The sequence below is a fragment of the Daldinia vernicosa genome, assembly GCF_022497035.1.
Source record: "Daldinia vernicosa strain CBS 139.73 unplaced genomic scaffold F5Y00scaffold_4, whole genome shotgun sequence".
NCBI lineage: Eukaryota > Fungi > Ascomycota > Sordariomycetes > Xylariales > Hypoxylaceae > Daldinia > Daldinia vernicosa.
The window spans coordinates 698,584-721,462 of NW_025953920.1; the positions used below are offsets into that span (position 1 = coordinate 698,584).

The following is a 22,879-nucleotide window of genomic DNA, read 5'->3' on the forward strand; positions in this document are numbered from 1 at the left end:
ATACAATGATGATGGTTATAGTCCTGAATATACATGTCTATGTCCGACGTATCCGTATATGATAAATCTATATATCTATTCACATGGCTACTACCCAGTATATCCACACACCCATCATCCCCTTATTATATTCCCATCCCCTAACCCCCTCCTTCTCCCACACCATCCAGCATTCAGGCTTCACTCGCTCGCTCACTCACTCACTCACTACGACCCTCCCCCTCGCCGATAAACTCCGACTCCCGCGGCCGCCCCCACACATCGCACGGCAGGAAACGCCAGGATCCGGCGTGCTTCGGGGACAGGCGGTCGGCGACGGCGTGGAGCGCGGGGACCGAGAGGCGCGGCCAGACGCCGCCGTCGTGGGTGCGGCCGTCGTAGGTGATATCGCGCAGGCGGACGATCATGGGCAGCGAGGTAAAAGGGTCCAAGGAGGCGCTGAAGGTCGTGGTCGCTGTGAGGTGGGTTTTGGTCAGGAGGGTGGATATCGCGGGGCTGGTGGGGGGTTTGGGGGGGGAGAGGGTCTGCGGCCGGGAGGAGAGGGATGAGGCGGGGGTTGAGCGGCGGGATGGGGGTTGGGTTGTGGTTGCTGATGAGGAGGGGGAAGGGGAAGGGGAGGGAGATGGGGATGGGGATGGGGGGAGGGAGTCGAGGGTTAGGCAGAGGTTTTGCATTTGTTGGAGGAGTGGGATTTGGTTGTGGAGGTGAGGGACGAGGGTGCTGGCGAGAGTGGATAGGAGGGATTGTAGTGTTGAGGGGGAGTAGGAGGATGGGTCGGCGTGCGTTGCGGCGGTATGGTCTAGTATGCTCTGCAAGAGCGCCGGTATATTTCCCTCTCCCTCTCCCACCTTCTCCTTTCCCTTCCCATCTCCATTCCCATTCCCATCCCCCATCCATCCCCCCTCACCCTCACCCTCAGCAGTACAAGCCAAAGCCGGCCTCCTCAGACCCCCCCTCTCCAACCCCAACGCGTCCTCAAACTTGGGTATCATAACGCCCTCCTTGTGGCTATGGTAGTCCCTGACCCAAGCAGCCCACACGTGTGCCAGAAAGCAGAAATCAGCCACGTCCGCGGGGCTCCGTATATACGGAGCTTGCAGATATAGCGCGTTGAGGCCGCGCAGCATCGCGTTGTGCGTGTGCGCTACCTCGTTTGCGATGTGTTGCGCTGGGTGTCCGGTCTGGGTGAAAATATGTGTTGTTAGTATGTATATATATATATATGTTGGCTTGGATGGGTATGGGCGTATATATAATAGAGTAGATAGGGAGGTAGATAGGTATATAGAGGAAAGGAGCAAAACATACACGTCGAGTCCGAGACGGCGGCTCGATAAGTGGCCATGGCTCGTCTGCCCATTGTTTGCTAGCCGCTATCTTGCCCTTGCCCGCTAGAAGCCGGGAATCGAGTGTCGACGTAATCCTAGCAGGAGAAGGACGCCCGGTTCCTAGGGGATGGGTGCCCATTGTTATTGTTTGAGAGAGGGTCATCATGTATTATATTAATGTGTTATTAAGATAAGTCTTCAGTAGTAGTAATAGTAGTAATAGTAATAGTAGCAGTAGCAGCAGAAGTAATAGCTTATTTAGAATAATACCAGCCTCAAACAGTTCACCACGAACAGAAAGGGATATATAATCTGTCATATAGACAGGTCGTCTTATGTAGGTATGTAGGTATGAACGAACCAACCCCTTCCCTCAATCCTCCTCTCTCTACCTAATATAGGATGCTTATCTCCGCAAAGGAATCTAGATCGCAACACAAAGCACACAATATTCCCGCAAGCTTCGGTCGTATCAGCTACGAGGCGATGTCAGCCCAGCCCGAAATACGACGGTCTCGAACGCCATCTGAAATTCCCTACGTCCCATTATTGAAAATCACTGCAGCCACACAATTTGATATATGACGTTGTTGTGTCTAGGGTACCCGGTATTTATGTATTTATAATTCGCCTCCTTATTTATTATTTATATTATTTTGCTGACTCGTAGTTCGGGGATAGCACCGCATTGGCGCTTCTTCTCGAAGTATGTAAGCCAACCCCCCATGCGCCCCCCCTCTTCCCCCCCGAAAGGCAAGCAGCTAGCCTTTGAATTAATAAGCCGCCAAAAACTTCAAATAGTAGACGATAGTTCGTCGGGGCTGATTTCGATATATTATGTAGTGCGACGTATTTATCTCCTGCCCAACCGATAACACCTTACGAATAACATCCTAGATAGAAAGATAGAAAAAAACCGTTTGCTCCCGAACCTCATGCATAACGCTGTGGTATGTTTATGATAAAGCAGATGGAGCCTATTATGGAAGCTCGTCGTCCTCTCTAACGCCCCTTGGACCACTATTGTCGAGACCTGTCCAGTCACCATCCCATCCTTTCCCGCAGTCCACAGCACCTCTGGACTCACCACTTTTAGCCATCCCTTTGATATCGCTCCAATATTCCAATCTTCGGACTTCCTCGTCGGCGTGCCTAATAGCTGCGGCCAGATTTTCGGCCTTTTGTTGCGTAGCCAGAGACGTCCCTTTCTGTCCTTTCTGTCCTTTCTGTCCTTTATCCACTTGGTCGTTGTGCAGTTGTATGAGCCGTGCTAAGAGAAGCTTCCGGGTTGTTTGGAACACAAACAAAGACATAATCTTGTGCATGTGGTATTGTAACTCCTGCAAATCGTCTGTGCAATGCTTGATGTAATTTTCTATGGCCTCGAGCTTCTCTCGGTCAATGCGGCACTTCCTCAAAATAAAAATCAGCTCATCGGTTGTCGTTATGTCCACCATAGCCATTGCGCCATCCTCATCCCGCAAAATATCTCTCAATTTCCGGAACGTTTCTTGGGAAATTCGAGCTGCTATTTGATTGATGATCGTTCCTCCTGGCTCCATCCTCGCGGGGTTTATTGTGAAATATTCATAGCTGCTCATATGCGGGTCGTTCATATGATATTCGTGGCGCTTTTTTATTCGCCTTCTAATCCACGCTCTCCTCCGTACGAATGAATTGTACCACTTAGGGCCATGCCATGAAAACTTGTTAGAAAACATAAAAGAGTATTCCCAGCCGTCACTGTCGGTCGGTATAGTCTCATCCCGGTTTATGCGCCACTCGGGCCAAGCCCATTCCCAGCTCGGGTCCGGCACTTGGGCTGTATGTATGTCTGTCATGCTCGGCTTGTGGAAACGGTTGGTCCAAGGTGGGGGGTCTAAGTTGCCCAACGCCGCGGAAGAAAATCGAGGGATGCCACAAAAGAACGCCCCGCGCTGGTTCTCCCACAGTATGTCTATTGCTGTTTCAACCTTTTTAAACGGACGCGGACGCGGACGGGGCTTGTTTTTGTTTTGGCTAGGAGTCTTCTTAAGGCCATTCTTTTTCGAGATAGGCCCATTCCCGGTCACCGAGCCGTCGGCATCTTGCGCAAAAGCTTGAGATGTATCACCTCTGCCCGAAGGACCCGCCTCGTCGGGGTCCCTCTTTTTCGGTTGGACATCTCCGGATTCGGGAGGCTGGGTAGACGGCTCAGCTCTACTATCGGATGGAATTAGGGGTTGGCTTGAGATAGGTGAGTCGATATTATCGCCTGTTTCGGAGGTAGGAGACCGAGGCTCCTCGATTGGCGGCGAGTGGTCAACCAAACTAATTTCATGATCAATCTCGCTATCTTTCAACGGAGGAGCGCGGCGAGAGCTGCGCAGATGCGCGTTGGTTTTGGGCATTGTTCAATACGGACGAATCCAGCATAATGGAAGCTGTCGTCTAATTGACAATGGCATAAGAGCGGAGTGGATAGGAAATCACCATTTGTATGGGGTCCTGACTAAGAAGCACAACCGATGTGCGTCTTACCAGAGCGTACCTGTGAGATAGAAGATGACAATTATTGGTGGTGAGAGGGGAAGTAAACCAAGGTTAGGTAGGCTAAGAAGCTAAAATAAAATGTCTGCGGAGGGTAGCTACATAGCATCGATGACGAAGGAGGTTAAAAACAAGCTGCAAGTTGGATGGAAATTGGTATTGGTGGAGCTATAACGGATAGCAAGTTATAGGTAGCTTCATGCAGCTCTAAGCTCGCTGAGCCTCAAGCATACAGGTATACAGATTACGCGAATCCTTGGCTTTTGCTTGAATAAGCTATGTATGTACAATACTAAGCTTCCAAGTAGCGCAGACATCCAAAATGGGATTTCACGATACTAGGAATGTAGTTGATGATGTAATTGGAGAATAACTAATCCATAATACCTACACTAAAAACCGTACCCATGCAGCCATGCAGAGAATTCGAAGCAAGGTCATCACTGGAGCACTGTCGCGCTTCGAATGTGGGGTAGGTGTTGAACTACACAGTTACCTTAGTAGGTACATAACAAAACTAGGCTGGGCAGAGAAACTTGAAGAGAACTTGTCTGTACCGCTATATTCAAAGCTTATACTAAGTTTCTCCCAAGTCTCTCATCATTGTTAGGTACACCTTCCTCTCCACCCGCATTCGAGATGAGCTACGTCATGTACCTTAGCGGGAATTATAGGGACCTTATAAGGCTTGCGCAGGCCTTATATTTCAGGCAACCCCTGCTGGGTTTAAAACCCTGTGATAGGCTATAAGCCTGGTGCGAGGCATCTAAGCCTTGCAGATCAAATAAGCCTTGTAAGCAGTCCACTATAAGTGCCCTGTAAATTATCCCCTAAAGCCACTGTAAATAATCCACTAGATCAACTGGAAATAGATGCCTGAACCGCCTGTATAGCCTGTAATTCAATTGCGGCTGCACGCATGCGAGTAGTCGCAACAATACGTACAGTCGCGAAAAGATAAAAAATACAGGACCAGCTATTACGCTGATACCTTGCAATTGCTTGTATTTGAGGCTATTCCCAGGCGTTTACAGGTATCTACTTATTACGAAAGACATGTCAGTTTACTGGATTGAATGTGAGATTACTACTATTACGTGGGTACTATACCACTTGACTACGAGGGCAATTGATTACAAGTCTACGGGCTTACGTATTACGCGATAGATTGTGTGCTTGCTATTGTGGTAAATATATCTCGTTCTTGCCATACGGGGCATTCAATTGAATTGTATGGCTTCAGGGGAGTCAGGGGATTACAGGCGTTGTTCGCCAGTGAGTGTGGTGATATAGCGATTTTAGGTGGCTTTGGTGGCCTCGGGTGGTGGCCTTAGGTGGTTGTAGTGGCCTCAGGCATTAATATCACTAAAACCTGCTGTAATGAAATAACAGTGGTTACAGGGGAAAATAATGCTGGAATGCCCTGTATTCCAGTCGGATGTATCCCTCTACTAAATTTGTATGGGAATATACACCCACTTATAAGCCTTGCAGGAAAACTAACCCTTGCAGGATTGCTAACCCTTGCACAAGGCTTGTCACTGTAGTTAGGCCTGTACAAGGCATGCGCAAGGCTTATAAGTTCCCTATAATTCCCGCTAAGGTATCTTGTGACAATGGAGTAACTACCTAGCAATAGCCTAGCAATTATAGCAGTAGAGTACCTAACAGCAACCCTCTGAACGAATCGCCATGAGGTAGGTAGATGGTTGGGAAGCACTTAGAGCCTAAGTCGTATGTTGTATGTTGTATATATTGCACCAAAGTAGTGATTCGTCGTATTGTCGTAATAAATTGATTCTCGTCCCTCCTTAAACCGTTTCAGTCCAATAACTTCCAATAACTTCAACTTTTATCACCAACTCCTATACCCCTTACAAAACTTATAAGATCCCGACATCTGGATATTTCTTGATATCCGACTCATCGATTATCGATTAATATAGTTGAACTTACCTACCTGCACACCAAGAAACCTATAATGTCGTCGAAATCCAGACTACCCCTCGTCCTTGGCCTGACGGCTGCAGGTGGTATTGGTTACTACCTATACAGCGCCGGCGGTAACACGAATGTCGCTCAGAAGAACGCTCAAGGTATGGCGCACTCAAGAGCTCCTATCTATATATCGTCATGGATTACGATAATTCCCGCAATATCTCGATACCATACATATGTCAACTAACACATATATACAGCCGACGCTCACAAAGTTTCTGCCCAATTCAAATCAGACCTACCCGGTCGAGGAGAACAGGCTAAGAAAGACGCCGAGAAGTACGGTGCCGAAGCGGGTGCAAAGGTCGACAATACTGTAAGCACAAGTTGTACCTCGCAACGTTGTTTCGGCGGTTTCTAATCATTCTTTGATAAACAGATCCACAAGACAGAAGCTGAACTGCGAAAGGCTGCTGCTGAAGCCGAGGCCTACGCAAAGGAAGCCAAGGCCGCTGCTCTAAAGAAGGTGGACGAGTTCGACAAAAAGGTCGAAACCGAAGCGTCCAAGGCCAAGAGCGGTATCTCTAGCTGGTTTGGCGGAAGCGGAAAATAAACAAACAGGTCGGTGGCGGCTCGTTGTTCTGGGTTAGATGACATGGGATTAAGGTCAGGTTTGACGACGAAGGATCATCCAAAATGGCCAAACGGATTGTTCTGTACGATTGACGTTTATACGCATCATAATAAATATCCTCATTGCCGGCCCTCTAGTGGGCAGCATATCAAGTACCAAACTTTCGCTTGCCGTTCAAGTCCCCCTACAAAGCCGTAACTCCTAATGCCCTATGCGTATGAGCCGTGATCCCCTAAAACGCCCAACTATCGTAAATCATATGCGGTATGTGCTTTGCCGCGTAACCTAACGGATCAAGAGAAATGGATTCCTTCTGCGTTAAAAGCCGCTAGGAGGCGCAAGAAATCATTTTCGTCGCACTTCCCACTTCTCTTGTCAGCAAGCTCGGTCACGTCTTCTAGGACCTTTCGAACTTTTTCCCTAACCAATAAGGCTACTCTCGTCTTCTTCCGCTTACTTTTTGTCTTCGGTACCTCGGTCTTCATAGCCTCCTTAAAGAACGACGGCGTGTCGTCATCTACTCCGTCAACATCCATGATACCACCCCACTCCTCTTCGTCGCCAGCGCTTGGCGGCACGTTCTCGTCGACCTCCATTTCCTCATTGTCGTCCTCTTCCTCGTCCGCAACGGTATCATCCACAGGGATATCATTTGTGGCGCACCAGAGCCGATAATTTCGCTCTAACATGGAGAGAACTTCCTTGTTTCCGAGCCACGAAGCTCTTAAGGTCTTATTTCTTCGGTTGAAACACACTCGCAACATACCGTCCCACTCCTCGAAGCTAATATTCGGACGTTCCGAGCCGAGTTTAGGCTCGATTCGGACGACGCTAGAATCGACTTGGGGAGGAGGCCGGAAGTTATTCCTTCCGACTTTCAAAATGTGTGTTATACCTGTGATAGCTAGAGTCAATATTGCTTCCTAAACGTAGACTAGAGATAACTTACGCGCCCAGAATTGCGCATTGACCGATAGGCGACAGTAGAGGGGATCGCCTGGTCGGGCTGTAAGGCGTAGTGCGAATTCGCGTTGGAACATGAGAACACATGTCCTTGGTGGGTTCGGAAGAGAAAGAAGCTTGAATACTAAAGGCGACGAGATCTGGTAGGGGGTATTCGAGATGCACACGTCGAAAGGGGGAAGTGTAGTCTTGATCACATCTCCTAAGAGAACTTCTAGTCGTTTCTGCTCCGGCTTTCCTTGTACACGCTTTGTTGTTTCGGCAGCCATTCGGGGGTCCATTTCTACCGCCTATTCGCGATTGCGATTAGTTCAATCATCTCCCTACGCAAGTGATAACCAATGAACTATCACTATGTGAACCTACAATGACTTTCTTGGCCTGCTCGAGGATCTTGACTGTTAAATTTCCCGTACCAGGACCAACTTCAAGAACAGTGTCTGTGGGTTTGAGATATGCCTTTGCAACTATGCTCTCTGCGATACCCGGATTCTTTAGAATGTGTTGACCAAAGTCCTTGCTGAATTTGAAGACATTGTTCGCCGCTGCGCTCTTGGCCGGTCGCTCGTACGGAGTCGAGTTTGCGCCTCCGCGTTTGGATGTCTTTGCCTTGCCCATTTTCGTGAATGCGCCGAGTGTCGATTAAGGGTAGAGGGGCAGAGGGGCAGTGTGATCCGCGAACTTTCGTTACTTTTTTTTTGTAGATTTTTGGTGTTGCGTGGCTAGGAGTGGCTTGTTATCGTTATCGAATTTCTTATCCTTATCTAAATCCCAGTAACCAAGACTCACCCCTGTTAGCGCTATGCCGGGTCCGTTGCTTTGGTTCTTAGATTGTACTTTCTTATTGATTCTTATTGTAAATCTTTCTTTCAACTATATACAAATCTGTATACAAATCGAATAACAACCAACAACTTGGAAACGACATCTCTTCTACTGCAAGTGTCGGCACACTTGGCCGCATATCATCCTTCGTATTGATACTTAACTTGTTTTAACGAGAACGGTATTCCCATCAGTCTGACACTACTTAAGACCAGCCGATATGACGGGGCGACGCGATTTCCTAAGCCAGCCGGCGCCGGAGAACTATGTCGCAGGTTTAGGACGTGGTGCTACAGGTTTTACCACACGTTCGGATTTGGGTCCAGCGAGAGAAGGGCCTTCTGAAGATCAAATCAAGGAAGCTCTTGCGAAACGTGCAGCGCAGCTAGGATTTGGTGGCGAGGCCGCAGGCAAAAAAGACGAGGAAGATGACAACGACGACCGATATCAAGATCCTGACAACGAGGTCGGCCTCTTCGCCGGCGGGGTTTACGACAAAGATGACGACGAAGCAGACAGGATATACCGAGAGATAGATGAAAAGATGGACAAGCGCCGGAGGGCAAGAAGGTTAGTTCTTCCCATTCAAGTTCCCAATTTATCCCCAGCTAGTTCACAATTCATCCCGAACTTAGCTTGAGCAGATTACCGACGATTGTTTTACGCGAATAGGGAAGCCCGCGAAAAGGCAGAACAAGAAGAGTACGAGCTCAAGAACCCCAAGATCCAACAACAGTTCGCCGACCTGAAGAGAGGGTTGGAAAGCGTTACTGAAGAAGAATGGGCGGCGCTACCCGAAGTTGGAGACCTTACCGGAAAGAATAGGCGGAGCAAACAAGCGAGACAGCAGCGCTTCTACGCCGTTCCGGATAGCGTATTGGCCGCCGCGGGCAGTTCCGGCGAGCTTGGGAGCACCATAGTTGAAGACGGTGCAGCGTCGACGGCCGGTGGCTCAAGCAATCAGGATGGGACAATGACAAATTTTGCCAAGATCGGACAGGCCAGAGACAAAGTCCTTCAGGTCAGGCTTGACCAAGCCTCCCAGAGCGGAACTACCACATCGGGAAGCGCCACGAGCGTCGATCCTAAGGGTTACCTAACGAGTTTAGCAAAAACCCAACTACCAGAAAGCGCGGCTCAGGTGGGCGATATCAACAGGGTCAGGGAACTACTCGAGTCCGTTATCAAGACTAACCCGAACAATGGCCCCGGTTGGATCGCTGCCGCTCGTCTTGAGGAACTGGCTGGTAAGATTGTAGCAGCGCGGAACGTTATCGCGCGAGGTTGCGAACACTGCCCTAAGAATGAGGATGTCTGGCTCGAAAGCATCCGACTTAACGAAGGACGCAACGCCAAAGTTATTGCGGCACAAGCAATTCATAAGAATAATCGATCGGTGCGGTTATGGGTCGAAGCGATGAAATTAGAAGATGACACTAGGTCGAAGAAACGAGTTATACGACACGCTTTAGACCATATTCCCGAATCGGAAGCCTTGTGGAAAGAGGCTGTCAACCTGGAGGAAGACCCAGACGATGCTAGATTGCTTTTAGCGAAAGCTACAGAGCTTATCCCGCTGTCCGTGGACCTGTGGCTAGCATTAGCTAGGCTTGAGAGTCCCGAGAACGCACAGAAAGTACTGAACAAAGCTCGTAAGCATTGTCCGACGTCCCACGAGATTTGGATAGCTGCTGCGAGATTGCAAGAGCAGCTAGGACAAGGAGAAAAGGTCAACGTCATGAAGCGTGCTGCACAAGTCCTCGTCAAGGAGTCCGCGATGCCAAAGCGGGAGGAATGGATAGCAGAAGCAGAAAAGTGCGAACAGGAGGGTGCGATAATCACATGCGGCGCAATCATTCGGGAAACCCTCGGTTATGGTCTCGACGAAGATGATGACCGCAAAGATACTTGGCTCGATGATGCACGTGGGAGTATCAATCGGGGCATGTATGAAACGGCTCGAGCTATATTTGCATACGCGCTTCGAGTATTTCCCACGAGCAAAACAATTTGGTTAGCAGCCGCAGATCTCGAAAGGAACCACGGCTCGAAAGAAGACCTGTGGCAGGTTCTCGAGAAGGCTGTCAATGCCGTGCCTCGGAGCGAAGTGCTGTGGATGATGCTTGCAAAGGAGAAATGGCAAGCGGGAGAGATCGATAATGCACGTCGCGTTTTGGCGAGAGCGTTCCAGCAGAATCCAAACAATGAAGATATTTGGTTAGCAGCGGTTAAACTCGAGGCTGAGAACGGCCAGATCGACCAAGCACGAGGCTTGCTAAAGACAGCCCGGCAAGAGGCTCCGACCGATCGTGTCTGGATGAAGAGCGCCGTCTTTGAACGGCAACTGGACGACCTTGATGCAGCACTAGATCTCGTCCAACAAGCGCTCAATCTCTTCCCCGCCTCTGCCAAGCTCTGGATGATGAAGGGTCAAATTTACGAAGACTTGGGCAAACCACTACAAGCGCGCGAAGCCTACAGCACGGGGGTAAAGGCAGTACCTAAATCGGTCCCTCTGTGGCTACTCTACTCCCGCCTAGAAGAGAAGCTCGGTCAGCTACCCAAGGCCCGTTCGGTTCTCGATCGCGCGCGCCTCGCCGTGCCCAAATCCGCGGAGCTATGGTGCGAGTCGGTGCGTGTGGAGAGGCGGGCGCAAAACACAAAACAGGCCGAGTCGCTGATGGAGCGAGCGCTCCGCGATGTACCCAAAGCGGACCAAGGTATCTTATGGAGCGAGAAGATATGGCATCTAACAACGCGGCCGCAGCGGAAACCCCGCGCTCTCGAGGCCATCAAGGAGGTGGATAACGACCCGGCGCTGCTGGTGGCCGTAGCGCGCATCTTCTGGGGCGAGCGACGACTCGAGAAGGCTCAGAACTGGTTCGAGAAAGCGCTTGTGAGGGACTCGGACTTGGGCGATAGCTGGGCGTGGTACTACAAGTTCCTGCTCGAGCACGGGACGCAGGAGAAGCGCGAAGAGGTCGTCAGCAAGTGTATTAGCGTCGAGCCCCGGCACGGCGAGGTCTGGCAGGCGATAGCGAAGAACCCAAAAAATGCGCGCAAGGGCGTCGAGGAAGTTTTGAAACTTGTTGCTGCTGAGTTGCACTAGAGGTGTGCGATTCCCTGGGTTGGGTATCTGGGTAGTATATGTATTAAATAAGTTAATTTATTGTTAATGAAGTAAGTGGCTTGGCCAGCTTTAAGTAAACTTCGTGAACCGCGATTTCATCTTCTGTCTTCCCATTTCTACCATAAAAGCGTCCAGGTAAATAGTGAAATTTTGAACTTGATTGGTATCCAAGTACTTACCACATAGCATGTTCAACTCGTATAAAACATTCAATCATATCCGTCATTATACATCTTCACAGCTTCATCAAGGGTTCCCAGAAGAACATGACCAACCAGCCAGTCAGCCCATCAACGCCTAACCCACCCATCCATTCCATTCCATTCCATCTATTATCCCGCAGACGCTTACCCGAAGTATAGAGATATCGGAAGGTGATGGTACAGCTGGTAATCGAACTCCTGGCTCCACTCCAGCACAAAGAACTTGGTAAGCGCCACAACAGCTTCGGCGTCCAGTTCTACTTCTACTTCTTCTACCTCTAGGGTCTCGGGAAACCCCGCCGACCGTTCCCGTTCCCTTAGCCGCCAGAAGCTCACCTCGTCCAGCCTCTCCAGACCCCAGCCCGAGCCCGCGTACACGGCCGCCGCGTCCGTCACCACCCGCACCGAGTCCCCCGAGTTGCCGCCCCCCGAGAGCACCGCCGCCGCCGCCATCGGCCCCATGCTGCTGCGCACGAACTCCCGATCCCACCCCCGAGAGCGGAATTCCTCGGGCCGTTGCGCTACCGTCTCCCGCAGGAGCGAGGCGAGGGTCGTGCGGTGGCGGTCCATGGTCGGTTTGCCGTAGGCGAGGAGCATGTCCCGCAGCCCGCGGTGCATGCTCCAGGATAGATGCGTCCAGGGCAGGCTGTCGAGAGCTCGTCGTAGAACGTCTTGTTCGGCGGGGGGGATGATCATGGCGACGGTGCGGTCGCCGGTGTCTTTGCTCGGGAGGTCTAGCTTGATCTCGCCGTCTGCTGCCGTGTGCGTTGTGGTGGTGGGTCGCGCGTAGAGGAAGTCGACGTCGAAGGCGCGGCCGCCGAGCATGTTGTACAAGTGGCGGCCGGAGTGGGCGCCTTGGAACCCCCTGGGCGCGTATTCGAGCCGGTAGGTGCCGCTGGGCTTTCGGCCGCTGAAACCGACGGCGAAGTCTGACGTCGGCGACGATACGACGCCGGATACCATCTGTCCGCAGCGGTCGACCCGCAGCGTAAAGCTCCGGGGGAGAACCTCTGTCGCGCCGATGGAATCGTGTGCGGCGAATTTGACGATGGCTTCTTGGCCGATGGGCCAGGTTATGTCTAGAGGAGTTTAGTAGGTAGTTGCAGAAGAAGGATTTGAAATTCAAGGGGAAGGGGACTTACACCATTGCCCGCAGTACGAAGCATAACCAGCCCGAAACCCAGAAGCGTCGCTGTACTGGAACACGGGACGGCCGTTGGTCACCACGAGCATGGTAATAAGCGTAGTTCGCGATATGACGATGCAAGCATGCGACTGGTGCCTCTTGAGAGACTTCCGCGCAACATTCGACCAACTAGCACTACGCACCGACGCACAAGTCACCTCTCTTCTCCCAACACCACTCTCCAACGACACACGCTGCTCCACCGCACCCCCCTTCTCAACCGCGCCCACATCCTCATAATACAGCGACGGCGCGTCGTGGTTAAACATAGCCAAGATAGTCGACCAGCCGGCCCTGCCGGGCGGCGCGACAGGAATGCGCGTGACGTACAAGACGTTGACGCCGCAGAAGCCGTCGGACATGCGGGCGGCGATGGCGGGGCCGAGGGGCGGCGGCTTGGTGATGCGCCACCACGGGAACCGCTGCTGCCGCTGGAACCATATCCCCAGGTACTCGGCGGTGCGGTTCGCGTGGAACGGGTCCAGCTGGTCGTTGATGGCGCTGGCTTGGGAGATGAGCCCGCCGAGCCCGACTGTCGTTACGGCGAACGAGAGCCATGCTGCGGCGAGGTTGGCCGTGTCCATGTTTTTTGGGAAGAAGGACTGGCGAGGTGGTGTTAGTTGCGTGTGTGTGTGTGTGTGTGTGTGTATTTAACTGCCGTATTTATATGTTTGTCTGTCTGTCTAACTATTGACTATAGTAAAACAAGTCGTCGCATGACAGGTAGGTAGACTAGATGAACGAAAAGATAGGTAGAGAGAGAGATGACTACATAGATATAACCAAAAAATTGTATAAAGTGGACTGACCAATCTCAACTGCTCCAATATACGCCGTACAAGTCCTATCGGGACCTTGAGTATAGAGAGGGTCGTGCTATTAGACATGGTTCTTCCAGCCTATACCCTCTGAGGTATGCTATGCTTTTCAGCTCGTCAGCTACCATACATAGAGACGCACGGTGTGACTATTCGCGGCTATGCGATCTAGCCCAGGCCAACCACGAGCGAGCGCGCTTACGGGCAGGGCCCTCTTCTAGGTTAGATACTAACCCACCTAGCCTTTCGTCCGGACTTAGGAGGAATTGTTCGGAGAGATTGGTAATGCTATAGTGTGTGTTGAAAAGAATAGGGTGTAATCGTCGTATGTCGCGAAACATGCAGCGATTCAGGAGAGTTAGGGAACAGGGGGTAATAGCCTTTACGAAAGCGGAATGGTAGCATCCAAAGAGGGGATGATCCGCTTATAGGGCTCATCGAAAGCTACGTGGACCTCTACTGTTGTTATACCACCTACTCTTGATATATGACCGATTTTAGTATAGTAGGCCTCATGATTGACAACTAGAATCGGTGGCCTAGCTTGAAGCCCTAGACAAGCACCGCTCATAGTAAATAGAAGGAAGAACATACATCATATTACGTATAGAGCTCCTTAAGTTACTTGAGTCTGATGTAACCTTATCTACCTAAATAATAAGGACCCGTTTGTTTCATCAAATTAAGTAGTTATTGTCTTCTCAAGTATCTTCATAAGCCATTACAAGTACAGATGCGGACCCCTTCTGTCTGGGTATCTGGTATGGATAGTAGTAAGAGTAAACTAAGTAGTTGCCGCCCTCCGTCTAATTCCCATACTCGTTTTGATGAAAGTGAAAATAAATAAAAATATAGGGCTCTCATACGGTCCTCTCTTCATATAAAAGAAAGGAGCGATGAAGGAGCCTCTAGACCGGAGGTCCCGTTTGGGGGGTATGCTTTTGTATGTCCATCCTATGCAAAGTGTATTTTGTAACCGGCCCCATGGTTACCGCAATGCCCTTCTGTGTTGAAACGAGAACCGTTCTTTCTGAACTGTAGAAAACAAATGTGCTGGGTTATACCAGGGGGAACAAATGAACAAGATCGTGAGATCCACGACCTGAACTCTTTCCCCCTCCCGCATGTCACCGTACGAAGAAAAGATCCAACGCCTGGAGCTCCGGTAATGCTTATGCCATACCCGCTCGGTATACAGAATCAATCATTAGAAGTCACAAATAAAAGTGTTCGTGGGCTGGAGAGGCCCATGTCGTCGAGTATTATTGTATTGCAACCACAGTCTCATTGGGTCGTAGAGACGGGTCATTCGCCGAATTCGGTTTGACGACTGTCTTGCCGGAGATCGCCACATTTCTAGTTCTCTGACTAAGAGGCAACGTGTACTTCAGAACTCCTTTGACAATTAGAGTGAACTCGTCTGCAATAATACGCTCCCATCGCTCAGAGCCACTAGCAGTACCGTTACCAGGTCGACTGAGGCGTAAGGAGCCCGTAGAAGTAGAAATGCCAGATTGGAAAAATGACCCTTCGTAAGTTAACGGACTGTCGAACACAACGATGTTCCCGAGACGCATGTTTGGTGAAGTATCTTCAGAAGGCGGTTCCTCGTCCTCGTCGTCATCGCCGTCGTCATCATCAGGTAAAGGTAATCTGATGATTGGCGGGTCATCCTTAGGGTCGTCTAGAGCACCAAGCTCGTCTCGGCCAGGATGGCGCCACCATTCCGAGTCGGTACCAGCATGCGGAGACTTTGCGAATATTTCAAGGTCAGACGTATCGATCATTACAACGACGACGTTCGGGTTGTGTGCTCCAACGGTAATGTCCATCATCAGCTCTTGTTCGCTAGCCAAGACGTTCCCAATCTTGACAAGTGCGATGTCGGTGAGCGGCTGAGATGTCGCAAACATGAATCCTAGCGCCCCGGAGAGAACGACCAATAGCATTATGGTAAGGACGAGACAACTCGCAAAACGGTTAATAAATGAAGGGTTGCGCTGGTATGTTTGTGCTTCGATATTTCTCCAGTGTGGGTTGCGCCGACTTCGATTAGATCTGATTGATCTGGCCGTGCCACTTGGGAGAAGGGGAGTCCTTTCATCATCGGCACCGGTGGTTGTGTCGTCGATATCGTAGCCACCTGTGAGCGCCAATTGTCGTTTACTAGTAGCTGCCCAGCCTCGACCCGTACCGAATCTAGGGCTCGGGGGATTCGAACCCTGTCTAGAATTGTTCCCGCCGAACTTCGACTTGGCTGCGTTAGGAAAGGGAGATTCATTATCGAATAACGAAAGGTGACTGCTGTTATTCCGACCCCAACGATTAGGATGGTGATGATGGCGGCCTGTTCCTCGCGCGGAGCCAATGTTACTCCGGTTCGAGCCACGACCATCGTCGTCTCCGAGAGGACCGTCGGTTCCGCTGCTTGTGTAAGTATTAACAAACTTCATATTCTTTTTGACCGGCATAGTAGGTGCGCCGGTCTCTGTCATGCCCGTTATTGAGCGTGACCCGTTTCGATTGACTTGGCTAGCAATGGAGGTTGCACTGGGTGTACGTGAGTGGTAACGGCGAGGGCGCTCGCCTACATCCGGCGGGTTCGAATCGTATACGAAAGTTTCGTCCGAGTCTGAAGAATTAGCTTCCTCCACCGCACTGGCAACTTTAGCCTCGAAAATATCTGCTTTTGAGGATGCTGGACGGTGTCCTCTGGTTAGCAAATTGGTCACTTGTGAGGTAAAACTTGAACTGTTGACCGAAATCTGTGTTATGATGGATTCATCTCCATACGATCCTTGACCGTATATGGTTGAATGATGCGATGAAGAGATGGACTGTATCGAGCAACTATGCCGAAGCTTAAGTGTTGGAGCGGTGGGCGGCTCACCATTGCCAGAAGCAACAGATGCGGGCTTTCTTGTGTGCTTCTTCTTTTCCTTCTTCGGTTTTATAGTTTCCGAACTGAGTTTCGTTCTCAGACTTCCGTTTGCTCCCTGGTTTCTCGTGTTCGTGGCTATTGAAAGCCCGGGAAGGTTGTTGATTTGTTCCGTCTCGACCGTCATATTTCTCGACGAGCTCTCGCCAGAGGCTGGTCCTTTGGCGCCATACTTGAGGGCCGTGCTCGACTGTCTGCTGTGGAGTGAGGGCGCGCTCTGCGCAGGACCAGCGGGACCAGCGGGACTTGTCCTTCTCGAACTCTTACCATTCCCGCCATCGCTGCCACTCTCGCTATTCGTCACGTTCGGACTAGAAACTGTCTTCTTGATGGTGCTCCTGGAACTTTTAGAGTGCGCCGGTGACTGCGCAGCAGCTGTCTCGGCAAGCTTCTCGTTGGCAGCATCTAGTCCTGGTCGCGGGGTATTGGGTTGGCTGACCTCCTGGACCGTCTCCAAGGTAGACGATCCGTTACTCGCTCCACGAACTGGGGTCCTCATACCAGGCGATAGTTGCAACTCTTCCGCCTCGTTGTCGGAGGTAGACTGCGAAGCGGATTCCACGTGAGGCGAAGGCGTTGCTTGCTGGACATTTATAACGGGTGGTTCTTGCTCGGCTTTTCGTAACGACGAACCGGCTACGGCTGGCCGGCCGATGTTAGGCGGCGGTGATTTCAACCGAGGTGACACGGGCCACCGGGGTGAATCTTTGAATAGCTCGGACGCAACGGAAGCTTTCGGCGGGACGGTAGTTTGCAGCCCGGGCTCCGGATTTGACGGAGGAGGTAGCGAGGGCGTTGTAGCGGAAGAAAGTTGTCGGGGAGTCGAAGGTGCAGGATTGGTAGTTCTAGATCTAGACGGACTGGGGTCTTGGATACTGCTCTTGCGTGACCTAGCCGGGACTATAGATGTACGGCTTGCTCTTCCTGTCTTAGCGGAGGGGCGTGTTGGTGATGTATCTCTAGATTGTGCCGGCGACGCGGTAACTGAAGTGGGAGCTGATGTCCACTTTGAGGCTTGTGAGTCGAAATGGGCGCTGGAAGTAGCAGAAGTGTCGTTGTCGATAGAGTTTAGGCTGGACAGACTGGCGTCCATAGCAACAGGGTTATTTGCCATGTTGCTTGGCTATTTGGATTAAGTCGGCGCAAACAATGGAACCACGTCTACCAGGAATAGGATTAGCTGGGAAGGATGGCTGGTGTACGTCGATAGAGGTTGATCATCGTGATGTGGCAGCAGGTTCGCATGCGACTAGCTTTGACACTGGACGAATCGAGCAAATGTCGTACAACCAAACGAGTCCTATAATGCGGTACGGCCCCTACCACCTGTCTCCCCCACTGTCCTCTCTCTCTCTCTCCTATCACGTAGCCTTTGTCTATTGTATGTATTTCGTATGATAAATGCCCCAGTCAGGAACTTGCAGCAGTGATTGACGAATGGGGCCTAGGGATGTGTTGTTTGTGCCGGTGTGGTCAGTGGTCAGGATACAAAAAGACTGCAAACGCGGGATTGGACGCGGGAAGCAAAATGTCTGAATGACACAATAATGTGGAGAGTTGCGGATGGTTTAAGGTGTACTGCAGAAATGGGGGGGCGGCACGTATCGAGTAAAGTGATAACAGGCCGACAATTAGCGGTATGATAGTAGATAGAGGAAGGACCAGCCGAAAGACGGGTTTTGGGGAGATAGACTATGGACGAAGTACGGAGAATGAGGCGTGAACGAGGAAGAGGTTGATTTGTTGGAGGGAAAACACGGGGAGTTGAATTGTAAGTCCTTTTTCGATTATCAGATTTGAGGGTAGTAATGATGTATTGTACACATGCATCAGCTACCTAGGTAAGTACCCAGGTATCTTTACGGAGGGTATGTACGGAGTACAAACATGCATAGGAATGGATACCTGCATGTACCTATGTACATGTACGCACATGTAACCCAACCAAGGCACTTTATTAATGTTCGTTGCGACTTGTTCCATGTTGCAAAAGTATTTTATCCTAGATAAATTTGTACGTAGTTACCCGGTCACGTTGAATAAGCACCAACGGGGCAGGCATCTAATCTAATAGTGTATATGTACCTATGTATGTATGTTTATAGAAACCTGAATTGTGAATTGTGGCAAAAAGATGAATACGTACCTTTAATAATACGAACGTACACGCATAGCAAATGCCAGCAATCTCGACGTTTTAAGCATTTTATAGAGGGCATGCCACATCACACTACTGTCCGTCCCAAAATTCTAGACCTACCCGTACTAGATCGGCCAACGAGAAAAAAAAAGTATGAAAAACGAGACACACAAGAGACGGGGAGGACGGTAAATACCTAATGTGCATTAGTTGGGGTTACCATGCCTATTAAGGTTACTTTCCTACTGTATATATTGTGAAAGTCAACTCAAATGTACCTAATTCAAGGGACACGATACATATATGTATGAGGTAATCAAGAATCATCTCTATCCAGCTGCCGAGATGTCTTTCAAAAAGTGGAATTTGCTCATATTATGGCGCAGGTACGGACGTAGACAACTCAGTCATCCAATTGACATTATTACTTTGTATATTAGCCATGTACATGTAAGCAAGACTTGAGTTGATGGGCTGTTATTTTTGCATGTCCATAACCTACATAACCGAGGTACTGTATCTTAGGTATTGTACCTACATACATACACTATATCCACTATCCCTAACCCGTCGGAAACCATAAGACGGAAAAGATGCAAAAGGTTAAAGACGTTCGCAGGTTCGGTAACCCATGAATTTTTAACAATTCGCTCGCTTCGCATTCTCAGGAGTCGGCATGTGTACCGAAGGGCGGAATTTCTTCAGGGACTGACCTTGCCCTGGAGCTAAACCAGCTACAGTAACTTTGGTCGGCCGCTCGCTCCCCAGAAATCTATCCTAAGTGGGCCTTCGTTGCCTTACAATCCGCTTGGGATGATCCATATGTAGATATCTAGGGTTATGAGAGCGGTGGCACGAAACACTTAATATGTAAGTACATAGGTAGTAGAGAGGTATGTACCCAAAGACATAAAGACAGGTGCACCGATACTACCTTCATATATTGTGAACTTATTGTGGCATCGCATGTAGGTGCCTGGGTAATCAGTATAGGGTTAAAAAGTCGCGATAGACTTAACCCAACGCAGAGTAAGAGTAAAGAAGTATGTAGTGTAGGATTAGTTATTCGGAATTACAATACCATATTAGGTACCTAACCTAACGTATCAAACGTAACCCTACTACAGCCTTTTTTAAGAGACGGAGCAAATAGACATGAAGAATGAATGCGGCAATTACGGTATTAATGGAAGCCCCGGAGGAATAAAATGTACATGTATCCAGGAACACAATCTCACATGTAGGAAGGTACTTGTAAGCTCATTAATAGGTACTTGGTGTTACAAGAGTAAAAGCTCCACCCTTAGCAGTTTCGAAAGTCGATACGCGGTATCTGCCGTTTGACCGTAAGTTGCTTCGACGGATATTTTCCTCCACAATTGTTAACCCAGGTTAATTGATCCACTTGCCTTGGACCCCCGATGGCCGCGCCGTCTTTTTCCTTTCGGTTTCTAGACGAATATTCTTCTTCTTCTTCTCCACTCAAATCGTTCCTCGCATGTCTTGCGGACCTCCACTTGCATACCTACTCTCTACAAAGCTAACACTTCGTACTTTGGTACTACCTATCTTGTCTACCGCTTATTCAATGTAACAAGTCGAGGAGAGTCCTTCGAATTTTACTAGTATTGCTTTTGCGAACAAATAGCGGTCTATTGCAGTATTCATGTTTTAGGAAAATAGAGCATGACGGCGAACATGCCGTGGGATGGTGCACCGAATCCGTCTCTGCCCAGAACAGCAGATATGACCGGGGTCTATTCTCCAATGGGTTGGTAGAGTGTGGTTGCTATGCTTAGGCACGGATTCCAAGTCGAATCAAAAATAAAGAAAAGGTGCGGGACAACGCTGGCCAGGACGAATTAAGAATAATGTTTAGAGGAAGGCTTCCCTTGGACTACTCAGCCTTGCATCAGCCTATAGCAACATAGCTTTCCCAATAGAAACCCGGCAAATTTGGACCTCTCAGAGATCGACATGTGGACGACCTGCTAACGCATGCAAATGATTCTGCTGATGCATGTCTGACGAACGTGACTCTGACAGCTCAATCACCACCAAGTTCTCTAGGCATTAATCGCCCAAAGGGAACATCACATATGCACAATTTCAATTTGGGAGTTCCCGAGATGGTAGTCGAGACGACTAAAATGATAAGGGAACTGACATTATGCATACTATATATGTATTACTCTATCTCTAGCGTCGTCCCTTAGGAAATCAGACGAGTGACCAGTCGCTCGGTGACGAGCCGCTGACGACTTTTGCGCGCAGGCGAGCAAAAGCCGAAGAGCCATTATCCCTTGGAGTCAAAAACTCGACGGGACGTCCCGGTTATCCCGTCGTATACTGCTTCGGAATCGACACTAATAGATCACACACTATTAATAATATACCTTTTTTCTCCTCCCTTGTAAAAATAGCATCCTCAGAATTCCTATACCCCCTTAGGTACGTAGCAATGCGGGTACATCCACTACCACTACCTATCCAACGCGGCAGCCACCCTGTCAGACATCGCTGTACGATCTGACATAATAAGCGGCCCGTCCAAACAGATGGGAATATGTTGCTCAGCCTAGAATCCTGCCTTGCCTTACCTGTGCCAAGTTGATATGTCATCGATCACGACGGGCAGCCTGGAGTACACCGGGACTGGTTGGTTGGGTGGTCATCTGCGCAGGAACCCGCGATCCCCATAGGCCCGGTTGATGCCAACATCCGTTCAAGGAGCTGCAGTGTGGGGGTATTCGACTCTATTAGGAGTCAGAATACAACACCGATTCTCCCATCTCACACCCTTTCGACTATAGTATATGCTAAAATGGCTACTATGGATCGACACCTAATTTCATGGAAGGGAGAGTAAAACCCAAAGTGGTGACGAAATACTACGCCTTCTCGTCACTTAACTGACATTATCCCTCCATATTCATATGGGTGACCAGCGACTTGGTGCGTTGTCTTTTCGTGTGGGGGGGTAACATTGACCCTTAACGTAGGAAGATAGGCAGTGAGGCTCTTTGGTGAACCAGTAAGTAACTTCTAGACTCTTTTCATTTACAAATTTGAAAATGTAAGTATTAATATGTGCCATACGTATATTGTCCTTGAAGTAGTTAGAATGACCTTCTACGCCTGAAAGACAGACCTCTTAACGAGTCCGGACTTCCTCCCAAACTTTCGGTATAGATCCGTGCTACCAACCCACCAAAGAGCCACACGCGTATTATATATCAACCACGCGAGTTATCCGGGCATTCACGGCGTGGGGTTGAGCTATTTTGTTCCTAGTACCAACGACCAGTCTTGTACTCCCCAATTCCCCCTGCTTTGCTTACCCCATGCTTCAAGACCCGACTTCTCGCTTGATGATACCCAGCACGGGGTTTCTCAGCTGGACTAGCGAGTTATGAACATTGAAAGGCTTAAATAGGGAATTAAGTGAGCTATTTCCCCATACATTCCAGACAGTAGCCTTGGGATTGCCTACCAGTGCCGTCTACCGGAAAACTGGATAATAGTAGTGATTCATAAGGTCGGCACGTGGTAGATTTTGCGACGTGATACCGGCAATAGATCGTGCAGCTTGGTTGGACAACTCCTGGCGTACAGGTTAAAGTGTCTCGGGAGAGCGACGCTTTTGAATCAAGACTTGTCTTTCTATGTAATGTCGCGGAAGCACTCCAACAGGACAACGGATTAGAACCCCCGTCAGAGTAGGAAGTCCGCAAGGGGGGGTTGAACATATCGATCTGGCAGACAACAGAAACTGCTCGCTAATCCAGATTATCACTCGTGCAAGGCGAGAAGTACTCATTAATCATGTATTAAGTGGTACTAATCAAATAGAGGAGAGATGTACGAACCCGGACATAGCTCCCATCAGAATAGTACTACGCTTATCTACATCTCTAACCACCTTATATCGGCGAAAAGAAACCCCAGAATACGTAGCTTACAATATATCATGTTCAACACAACACTCCCAACTCGACATACTCATCGGGATGTGGTAAATATAATCCCCGGTCATCATAGTACACTCGTCCTAAAACCTAAACTATCACCATCGCGAATCACGACTTGGATAATAGATCAGCCGTTAAAATCGAAACATTAAGCTTAACCTTGATTCGATCTTTTCCTTTTAATATTGCCTCGAATGCCTAAAGTACCTAAAGCATATCCATACCTATCTAGGATAGCAATACAGACATTATACTTCGGCGGTAGATAGTTTTTAA

At 49.5% G+C, this 22,879-nt stretch overlaps 6 protein-coding genes across 6 annotated transcripts; 2 read left to right on the forward strand and 4 right to left on the reverse strand.

Annotated features, from left to right (window-relative positions):
- Positions 1-21: 21 nt before the first annotated feature.
- Positions 22-1,612, reverse strand: F5Y00DRAFT_134984 (uncharacterized protein). Its single transcript, XM_048004269.1, has 2 exons — positions 1,309-1,612; positions 22-1,181 (listed from the first exon to the last, which is right to left on the reverse strand). The coding sequence occupies exons 1-2, from the start codon at positions 1,492-1,494 to the stop codon at positions 201-203; spliced, it is 1,167 nt and encodes a 388-aa protein (XP_047869145.1). The 5' UTR covers positions 1,495-1,612; the 3' UTR covers positions 22-200.
- Positions 1,613-2,060: 448 nt separating this feature from the next.
- On the reverse strand, positions 2,061-4,192 carry F5Y00DRAFT_225774 (uncharacterized protein). The gene has a single exon (XM_048006212.1). It carries the CDS (start codon positions 3,716-3,718, stop codon positions 2,309-2,311), a length of 1,410 nt encoding a protein of 469 aa, XP_047869146.1. The 5' UTR covers positions 3,719-4,192; the 3' UTR covers positions 2,061-2,308.
- Positions 4,193-5,438: 1,246 nt separating this feature from the next.
- Positions 5,439-6,565, forward strand: F5Y00DRAFT_135010 (uncharacterized protein). Its single transcript, XM_048004271.1, has 3 exons — positions 5,439-5,953; positions 6,056-6,171; positions 6,235-6,565. Exons 1-3 carry the CDS (start codon positions 5,839-5,841, stop codon positions 6,406-6,408), a joined length of 405 nt encoding a protein of 134 aa, XP_047869147.1. The 5' UTR covers positions 5,439-5,838; the 3' UTR covers positions 6,409-6,565.
- A 109-nt stretch (positions 6,566-6,674) lies between these two features.
- Positions 6,675-8,096, reverse strand: F5Y00DRAFT_135006 (rRNA adenine dimethylase). Its single transcript, XM_048004270.1, has 3 exons — positions 7,759-8,096; positions 7,379-7,682; positions 6,675-7,324 (listed from the first exon to the last, which is right to left on the reverse strand). Exons 1-3 carry the CDS (start codon positions 8,008-8,010, stop codon positions 6,723-6,725), a joined length of 1,158 nt encoding a protein of 385 aa, XP_047869148.1. The 5' UTR covers positions 8,011-8,096; the 3' UTR covers positions 6,675-6,722.
- Positions 8,097-8,225: 129 nt separating this feature from the next.
- F5Y00DRAFT_225778 (pre-mRNA splicing factor) lies at positions 8,226-11,428 on the forward strand. The gene is made up of 2 exons (XM_048006213.1): positions 8,226-8,787; positions 8,890-11,428. The coding sequence occupies exons 1-2, from the start codon at positions 8,438-8,440 to the stop codon at positions 11,324-11,326; spliced, it is 2,787 nt and encodes a 928-aa protein (XP_047869149.1). The 5' UTR covers positions 8,226-8,437; the 3' UTR covers positions 11,327-11,428.
- F5Y00DRAFT_225781 (uncharacterized protein) lies at positions 11,429-13,443 on the reverse strand. The gene is made up of 2 exons (XM_048006214.1): positions 12,693-13,443; positions 11,429-12,629 (listed from the first exon to the last, which is right to left on the reverse strand). Exons 1-2 carry the CDS (start codon positions 13,318-13,320, stop codon positions 11,695-11,697), a joined length of 1,563 nt encoding a protein of 520 aa, XP_047869150.1. The 5' UTR covers positions 13,321-13,443; the 3' UTR covers positions 11,429-11,694.
- Between the last annotated feature and the right edge of the window lie 9,436 nt (positions 13,444-22,879).

Bases quoted from the DNA above. Each gene is read 5' to 3' on its own strand.
- F5Y00DRAFT_134984 (XM_048004269.1), bottom strand. From the start codon at position 1,494: ATGATGACCCTCTCTCAAACAATAACAATGGGCACCCATCCCCTAGGA. The intron at 1,182-1,308 runs GTATGTTTTGCT...ATTTTCACCCAG, and splicing joins CGCCGTCTCGGACTCGACGT to ACCGGACACCCAGCGCAACA.
- F5Y00DRAFT_225774 (XM_048006212.1), bottom strand. From the start codon at position 3,718: ATGCCCAAAACCAACGCGCATCTGCGCAGCTCTCGCCGCGCTCCTCCG.
- F5Y00DRAFT_135010 (XM_048004271.1), top strand. From the start codon at position 5,839: ATGTCGTCGAAATCCAGACTACCCCTCGTCCTTGGCCTGACGGCTGCA. The intron at 5,954-6,055 runs GTATGGCGCACT...ACATATATACAG, and splicing joins CGCTCAGAAGAACGCTCAAG to CCGACGCTCACAAAGTTTCT. The intron at 6,172-6,234 runs GTAAGCACAAGT...TTTGATAAACAG, and splicing joins GTGCAAAGGTCGACAATACT to ATCCACAAGACAGAAGCTGA.
- F5Y00DRAFT_135006 (XM_048004270.1), bottom strand. From the start codon at position 8,010: ATGGGCAAGGCAAAGACATCCAAACGCGGAGGCGCAAACTCGACTCCG. The intron at 7,683-7,758 runs GTAGGTTCACAT...AATCGCGAATAG, and splicing joins AGCAGGCCAAGAAAGTCATT to GCGGTAGAAATGGACCCCCG. The intron at 7,325-7,378 runs GTAAGTTATCTC...TAGCTATCACAG, and splicing joins CAATGCGCAATTCTGGGCGC to GTATAACACACATTTTGAAA.
- F5Y00DRAFT_225778 (XM_048006213.1), top strand. From the start codon at position 8,438: ATGACGGGGCGACGCGATTTCCTAAGCCAGCCGGCGCCGGAGAACTAT. The intron at 8,788-8,889 runs GTTAGTTCTTCC...TTACGCGAATAG, and splicing joins AAGCGCCGGAGGGCAAGAAG to GGAAGCCCGCGAAAAGGCAG.
- F5Y00DRAFT_225781 (XM_048006214.1), bottom strand. From the start codon at position 13,320: ATGGACACGGCCAACCTCGCCGCAGCATGGCTCTCGTTCGCCGTAACG. The intron at 12,630-12,692 runs GTAAGTCCCCTT...AAACTCCTCTAG, and splicing joins TTCGTACTGCGGGCAATGGT to ACATAACCTGGCCCATCGGC.